Source organism: Diospyros lotus, chromosome 7 (genome assembly GCF_014633365.1).
Source record: "Diospyros lotus cultivar Yz01 chromosome 7, ASM1463336v1, whole genome shotgun sequence".
Classification (NCBI taxonomy): Eukaryota; Viridiplantae; Streptophyta; class Magnoliopsida; order Ericales; family Ebenaceae; genus Diospyros; species Diospyros lotus.
In genome coordinates this window covers 35,555,685-35,564,293 of record NC_068344.1, presented here as the reverse complement: position 1 = coordinate 35,564,293, position 8,609 = coordinate 35,555,685, and the positions used below count along the sequence as shown (strand labels likewise).

The window sequence follows — 8,609 nt, the reverse complement described above, 5'->3', positions numbered from 1 at the left end:
CACAAAATATAGTAAATGAGTTTATATATAAAAGCCTACACCTCATCACCTTGTCAAAACAAAAACTTCGAGTTCTAACTTCTTAGCCATCTTTAACTTGGTAATCGTTAGTTATTTGTGAGTTTGTTCAGATCATAACCGCGTAAGCTGAGAACTTAAAATGAATTAAAGAATCTCATTTAGAAAGATTCAGGGTTTTTTTTTTCAATATTAACTATGAAATCGAGGTGCATGTTAATTGAAAGAATCAAACTATATATGAATAACTACCAAAGAAATTGAGTTGAAAAAAGTTAGACCTAGGGGCATGGTTTTAATTTGATTAGGCATGTACACACTCGATTCTACTTCAATCAAAAATATTTTAAATAGCAAACACATCATTCAAATCAAAGATCAGAACCATATTCAACTCTTTCGTGTTTTAAATTTTTTATTTGATTTTGGATCAGATATAGCAATACGTTTCAAGAACTCAAGTTGATATGGCTCTAGTGGTTTTTACAAAAAAAAAAATGCTATTTAGATGATAAATTTTTATGCTCTATAAATAATAATCAATAGTACTGGTGAAAAAAATTACATAATTGGGTCATTTTAACTAGTATGGCATGGGTGAGTCATTAGAAATGGAGCGTGCGTCCCACACGAGTAGTGGCGCGTGGACTGCGTTTATAGATGAAGTCGAAATTTTCCAACTGGGACCCGTAGGAAGTTGAAATTCAGAAACTCAGATTATTTTAAATTCCAATAATAAATTATATATATATATATAGAGGTATAATTCTCAGTCCGCCACCTTCCGGTTTAAACATAATCCCTTTCTCTTTCTTTCTGTGAGAGTTTCTCTACCTCTCTCAGCGATGGAGAATCATCAGAGTCGACTGAAACTCCGAATCTCTCGAATGTTCCGATCATCTTTCCGCTCCTGCAAGTCTCGAGAGATGTCAGATATAATCGAGAGGCCCGATCTCGCCCCCCATAATCGGCAGCACTACCAGCTGATCGAGCTTTTCTCTCCCAAGCCGCGCCCATTTCCAACCATTTGCCGGCCAAAATGCGGGGAAACAGCCGAGTCGGAGCTATTTCCCCGCAGGAAAGTCTCGGACAGGAGCTCACTTCTCAACGGTGACGGCCGGAAGTGCCCTCCGGCGACACCCTTTTCCCCGAAGGAGCCGAAGATGAAAGAACGGAGAAAGGCCAGAAAGAAGACGATGAAGAGATGTAAGTTCGAGTCTTTCGACGATTACTACGACTGGTTCGACAGCGACGAGGACGACGACGAGACGACGCTCTTCTCTTCCAGGTCTCTCTCCTCCGACTCATCCGACTCTTTCCGGCGAAACAAGCCCCGGCGCCCGAGAAAGAAGGAGGCCACAGAAACCGGTGGGAAAGTAAAGGAAAGCTTCGCGGTAGTGAAGCGTTCGAGCGATCCAAAGAACGATTTCAGGACATCGATGGTGGAGATGATTGTGGAGAAGCAGATTTTCGGGGCCAGAGATTTGGAGAATCTGTTGCAGACTTTTTTGTCGCTGAACTCGTTTCACCATCATAGGGTTATCATTGAAGTGTTCATGGAGATCTGGGAGGCTCTGTACTGTTGAAAGGAAAACTCTCTCTGGTCCCTGTTTTCTTTTCATTTTTCCTGCGTATTTTCTGGGGAAAAACGTAGTTACCTAGGTTTAATGTACTAACTGGTATTGACTGTTAATGGGCTACTAGTCTCTCTCTAGCTCATTCCTGCTTCTTTAATTCTCTCTTTGTTATCATCGAGATTATGTGATCTTCACTGTAAAATGAGTCTTATTTCTTGTTCGTCTCTTCGTTCCTAATCAAAGACCAACTGATTTACAGAGAAAGAGAGAGAGAGAGAGAGAGAGAGAGAGAGAGAGAGAGAGTCAGGGAGAAGTTTGAAAATTTATTTTTTATTTTAGAATCAAGTACGAACACTTCAGAAAATATAAAAAGTTTCTAATCTTTCTCGCTGAGAACAAATTTCCAAAATTAATAGTTGAAAGTGTGTTCTAAACAACTGTTAATTATAATATAAAAATAAAGTTTGCTTTCATATAAACCCTTTGTTGGTTGGGGTCATTTTTAAACAAATTTTCTGCCATTGACTATTAGTGTTTGAGGTTCCTATATTTGCTATTTTTCAAAAACCCATTTCTTAAGTATATATATAGCTCAAACGAGACTTTAATTTTTGTTAAAATAAAAATAACTCATGGAGATTCAAAATACCAGAAGTAAGAAGCACTGAGGGGGGGCTTTTGACTTAATAGGGTTTTTGAAAAAAAAAATAGATAAATCACATAAGTCTTGGGATGCCCTTTCTTTCTTGTACGATTTTATGATTTTTGACAAAAAAAATAAATTTATATCTAACTCACAATAATTATCTAAAAAAATGAATTCAAACATAAGAATTCAATTTGTCAATTATTTTTTGTTGACCACTGAGAAAATTCAAATAGACATAAATCACATAAGTCTTAAAGGTTATGTGACTTGAAAAGACCATTTGGAAGAGGACGAACGAAGACTGTGAATGGTTTTTAGCATTTGCTTTTCTGATTTGATATGAGATATCTGGAAGAGATATATAGGTGGGGGAGGGGGGGAACGAGACAAATAACCTGAAGGCTCTCTGAGCTTGAAACATCAGATTAGGTTAGGTGTAAGACTTTACAAGCTTGATTTGCATGGTGGATACACAAGGGATGGTTTGTTTGTTTCCCAAGAAAGAGAGAGAAAATTGGGTAAAAAGTTGTCTTCAGTTTCTTCTGAGGTGGACTTGTGGATTTCCTTCTCCACCATTATACACCAAAAGAATAGAAAACAGGAGCACCAACCTTTAGAAACGAAGTAAAAAGCCAGCAAAACTTTCTAAGTGATCATCGTCTAAGATGTTGACAAATAGTAACAACTTTGATTCCATAAACACCAGAGACAGCCTTGTAGTATATGCATCTGTGACATTAAATTTTTTATTCTACATGTGCAATTGCAGGTACTAATTAGAGGGTTTAAATAATAGTGAAATTTTGTGTTACATTTTTTATTGAATAAAGTAAATGTATATATATATATATAATATTCTACCTTGTCTTAAACTTGTCCCCTTTTTTTTTTGTTATTTTATGACCATTGTCTTTTTAATTTACAATAAGTCACTACAAGAAATTTAAATTTTAGCTACGAAAATATTTTATCGTTAAATTCTAAAAATTTGTCATTAAATTAATTTAACAACAAAATATATCTATCATTAAAGTGCTTGTTGGAAAATTTTTATCGCTAAAAAATTTGTTGTTAAAATTCAAAATTCTTATAGTGAATAAATTTACCTGTTATGTAACCCGCAAATGCTTTACAGCAAATAAAATATTATATAAGTAACCATTAATGTTCAATGTGATGTGCTTCATTCTCAAGTGTTTTATTTTTTATTTTTTAAACATTCCTGTATTTTCTAACTGAGCTTTCCTTGATTTTGAACCACATTGGGCTGACTCCATATTGTTTATTATTCATTAATTTAAAAACATTTTTTCAGAACAGTATTTGGTAGTCAGATCAGTAAATTATTAACTCTGCCCGATTACTTTCTTGTCTCAGTACGTCCTGTCTGGGAATTTCTTTTCTTTTTTTTCTTCTCTCTTGAACAGGTCAGAAGCCAAAAATATTTGAAAAGTTAGCTTTTTCCTTAGAAATTGTCAACTATGAGGAATAAAAGAGCACCCAAAAAATGAAAAAATGAAGTCAAATTATATATACATGCTTGGTGGTACGTAGTTGTATTAATATAACATCTATATACGAGAAACTGTACGTGTATTTATAAAACTATATATAAATATTATGAGTGAAAGGTTTGGAACATATGATTGGCATTAGGGCTGCAGACAAAAGCGACCAGATTATGAAGCTTTGTAAATTATCAATGATACATAAAATAGACAACACAAATGTCATCAAGTGTTAGGTACATCCGTTTTTGGATCCTTATTAACCAAACCCCAATTAATTAATCCAACCCATTTGTTTCCATTCCATGGAAAATGAGGCAGCTAGCTGAGAAACCAACAATCGCCCTAGCAGCGTTTTTGTTTGCATTACAGCGCCAAGTTTGAAAACCCATCAGAAGATGACAAGAAGGATACATAACTAGAAAAGGGACTTTGTTAAATCTGGACGTAGTAACAAAGGAGATTGTTGCAGAGGCAAAAGGCCAGTTCTGATGAGCCCTACAGCTTTCCACTACATAATGGAAACCCTTGAAAGTGAAATGCCATTTTAGCCAACACTTTATACGTAAAGTGAAACGTCTGTTTCATGGGATGGGCGAGAATGGGCGGGTCTAGAAGGAAAAAGAAGAAGGAGATGAGGAAGAAGAAGAGATGATTGGAACGAGGAAAGGAATAGTAGAGAATATAGGGTGGGGTGGGCTAGCTGGCTAGGGTTTTACAGAGAATGAACCAAAAGCGTTTGTTCTGTTTAAGCTTGGGCTTTTAATGCTTGCCAGTGGGTCTGATCTTGACAAGTACTAACCTGGCATTGTAGATTTGTTACTCTCAGAGAGAGAGAGAGAGAGAGAGAGAGAGAGAGAGAGGGCTCGACAACCCAAAAAATGCTACAATTAATGAGGACATAGTGCTACTATCCAGAGGAATCAGCAACATGGCATGTGGATATTATTTGGCACCTAATTTAGCTGCCTAAGTAATTTAGATTTTTTTATCAAAATTTGATTATGTCTCGTGTAATCATTCATTAAAATTTGAATATTAAATATTATGAGTTGTTAACTAAAGATATCTTTATTAGCTTTAAATATAAGTCTTCATATCCACCAAAAGAAAAATATTTAAAAAAATAAAGAAGACTAAAAACACTGGTAACCATCCCAATGATATCCCGCGCACCCCAAATTCGAAACTTTGTCACCATTAATTGACAGTAAAGCTGAGAGAGAGAGAGGGATTTAACAGTATTTAATTTAAAGAGGGGAGGAGATTAAATTAAGAGATGGCAGCATCATATATGTTGGCGTTGCAGACATTCTGTTATTCGCACCATCGTTGACATTAATTGCTCCATTATAACAAAAAAGAATATAATTATATAAAGAGTATATTTCACTCGTTAGTCTTGAGATTCGAGTTTTCAAGACATTATTGAGAGAATTATTTACAACGTTTAAGAAAATATAATTAATATCTCTGAGGTTTACCTTCATATTATAATTTTTATTTTATTGTTAGTTAACTCTAATTAAATATTTAAAAATAATTAAAATATCTCTATATTTAAAAGACTTTCCTTTGTCTCTATCGTCTCTTTCCCTCACAATTCTTTAGCAAACCATCTGTTGATTGCTTTCCTTGTTGTTGGTAGCCTTTGCTCTATTATATATGGCATTCTCTTTGTGGAGTGTAAAGGTAAAATTTCTTACCTTAAGGGCCCCTGTATACTGCCCCATGCACGTGGAAGAAATTAATCACGAAACACGACAGCCTTAAGGTAGGAGACACAGTACATAGTACCCATAAGAAACCACTCACAAGAGAATGAAATTCCCATACTGTGACTGCCATGACTCGAATCTGCATCATTAGATGCAATCTTCTACCCTATGAACCATCCATACTATGCCCGTGGGGGCATACGGCATTCTCTTCTGTTTCTTCTTCTAATTATCATAGATGAGGTCGCCACAAATTATTTTTTTCTTAGTTAACGCATTATTAAGGGCGTTTCCGCTATTCGATCCCACGATTTCAGTAGGATAAGTAAATCAGGGAACCTAATAGACATGTTTCAACCCCTAATATAATCACAAACGTGAGGACGATAAATATTTTTTATTTTCAGGGTCATTTTTTGTCTATTGAACTATCTCCTGGCCAATACTTAAACACGGAATTTGAAGGTCTGAAGAGCAACACCTAAGTGATTCTTCCTTTACCAATTAATTTACGTCTTACAGGCTTTTTTTTCTTTCAATCATTATAGATGTAATCGTTGCCCATTGTCTATGCTCTATTTTGGTATTCTTTTTCTTCTTCTCCTTTTTTTTTGTTTTTATGTGAATCGTCTTTGTGCTACTGCCATAGTCTGTGTCAATTGCCTCTATTCTATTTTGGCATTCTTCTTATTCTTGTTCTTGTTCTTCTTTTTTGCAAATCGTCTCATTCATGGCAGCCAAACCTTGTTAAGGTTTGGCCTAACCCTCTTCTAGCTTGGGAACCCAAACAAGCGGATTGGAATTGAACCTAGATGAAGGGGAAAGAAAGGGTTTGAATCAAACCCTCCTGCATATGAGTTCAAACCCATATGAAACCCTTTTCTATCTTTCTCTCTTTTTGCATAGGTGAAACTTCTCTCTCTCTCTCTCTTTAATAGTAGATTTGTGATAAATCACAGATGTAGCTTTGTGATGAAGGTTGATCACAAATTTGTGTTCTGCAATGAACCTTCATCGCAACGATGAATGGGGCCTTTTCCCTCATTCTCTACAATAGTGGTCGTTGGTGGCCAGTGACCAATATTTTTTTTTTCTTTTCTATAAAAAAATCAAGAGAGGAGAGCGAATTAAGAGTAAAATAGTATTTTTGTCATTTATTTAATAACACGAGAGGTTAGTGCTCTTTTTCAAACGTCAAAGGTGAGTTTTACAATTTCACCAAACGGCATGGGTGTTCTTTACAAATTACTCTTTCATAAATTTTGGTTGTATTTCTTTGTAAAAAAAAAAAATATTTCTATTATATCATATTATATTTTTGGTTAAAAGATTAAAATCATACAAATAAGTTTGAAATTCACTCTTTAAATTTTAAAGTCTCACATTTTCTTTTTAAAATCCATATATATATATTTAAGTTAGTTGAATCCACATATACAGTACTAGAACTAGAGTGGCCTATATTATGCATGTGTAAAAATTAAATAAATTATTGGGTGACATTTAGCGGTTATAGTTTTTATAATTTTTTTAAAAAAATAAATAAATTTTGATGTAGTGATAAAATTAATTGAGAAATCAATTATTGAGATTTATAATATTAAAATATTACGTTTATTCATATAATGGTATAGACAAAGTAAGGTGATAGATTAGCTTCCCCAGCTCTTAGAAGGGTCACTTGTAGGCCCAACTAGGCCCATATACTTGGCACTGTTCGGGCTGATTTTAGAGCAATTAGGCAATAGAATTCGTAGCTGCTATTCCTAACAGAAGACATGGGCCCAAAGGCCCAGACCCACAAAACTGGGCCATACTCGTTAGGGCATAAGTTTTAATAAAATGGGCCGAGCTTGGAATCGCTTTCCAAGGCCTAACTTGCCGGCCCGACTTATCTTTGATTTTTTTATTTACTCCTGCATTGTGCATAACTATATATTTATATAAAAGCATGCAACTTAATTCATATGAAAATTAAATGATATTTGCACGATATCACAAATATTTATTTCTAAATTTTTTTTTGAGTTGGGCGGAGTGTAATTATATCATAACTAATATATCAACTTGCATCAAAACTTCAAAGTTAAACGTGCTACGGTGATAACAATACTATGGATAAAAACCCTTCCCAAATAAATGCATTTAGAAAGAAAAAAAAAAAGGTTTAGTGAGTGGAATTTTCTATTCTTGTGTGAGGGATTTGGGAAATTAAATTTGGACCAAATTTAGAGGCAAGACAAAATTTGGAAATGGTCTTGTTCCTATTATGTGTGGAGAATGAGAAAAATTCCCCTTTGTAATTAAGAGTTAGTTAAAAGCAAACTAGAACAAAAAAGATATTTTACTCGAACACACTCTAATGCATTTAGAAAAATAAAATATTAGTATTCTAAAAAGTCGTGGTAGTAATAGTCTTTATCCAAAGAAGGTGTGAACTATTTCCCAAAGAGCAAATAATTGCCTAACCCACCAACTTCTAATGTTACGACCAAATTAAGCAATTCCTTAGCAACTAATTAAGGGGGGGCATTAATTTGGCCTAATAGGGGGGGTCAAAGGGCCAACTTTCCTTCACTGATCACCGTGCTCATTTTGAACCAAATCACCATAAAAACATCCTATGTATATGTATGAGCTGGTTTTGAAACACACTTCAATTCCACTAGTTCTTTGTCTTTTAGCATCATCCAAGGTCGAGTGATCTTCTTCACCGGCCTAGGATGATTCTACAGACACCTTTATGTCGGTTGGGAAGCCCAATATATAGCCGCGGGCCGCCATCCCTTTCTGGATTGTTATTTTGGTAACCTAGATAACCGACCCAGGAGAAGACCCTCTAGACAAACAAGTACAAGAAAGTGGAAATGGGTTTGACCTAACGGCAACAAAAATAATCTCAAAGTTGGTGGATCCCATGCCTATTGCAAACCCTAGCTAACTAGAGAGAGAGAGAGAGAGAGCCCAATGACCTTAGAATCCAAAAATCAGAAAGGGTTCTGTTGATGTTTGGACGCATTTGAAGATGGAGGGAAGATTCCATCTGTATTTGGTTAGATTCCGATCGAGAAGACAGGTCCACCAGTGGCTGAGAAAAAGTGATAAATATATATATATATATGTACATATATAGTGGGCT

General features: G+C 35.1%; 1 protein-coding gene across 1 annotated transcript; it reads left to right on the top strand.

Moving 5' to 3' along the window:
• Window positions 1-806: 806 nt before the first annotated feature.
• LOC127806516 (transcription repressor OFP8-like) lies at window positions 807-1,817 on the top strand. Its single transcript, XM_052343866.1, has one exon. The coding sequence runs from the start codon at window positions 864-866 to the stop codon at window positions 1,602-1,604; it is 741 nt and encodes a 246-aa protein (XP_052199826.1). The 5' UTR covers window positions 807-863; the 3' UTR covers window positions 1,605-1,817.
• The last annotated feature ends 6,792 nt before the right edge of the window (window positions 1,818-8,609 follow it).

Bases quoted from the DNA above. Each gene is read 5' to 3' on its own strand.
- LOC127806516 (XM_052343866.1), top strand. From the start codon at position 864: ATGGAGAATCATCAGAGTCGACTGAAACTCCGAATCTCTCGAATGTTC.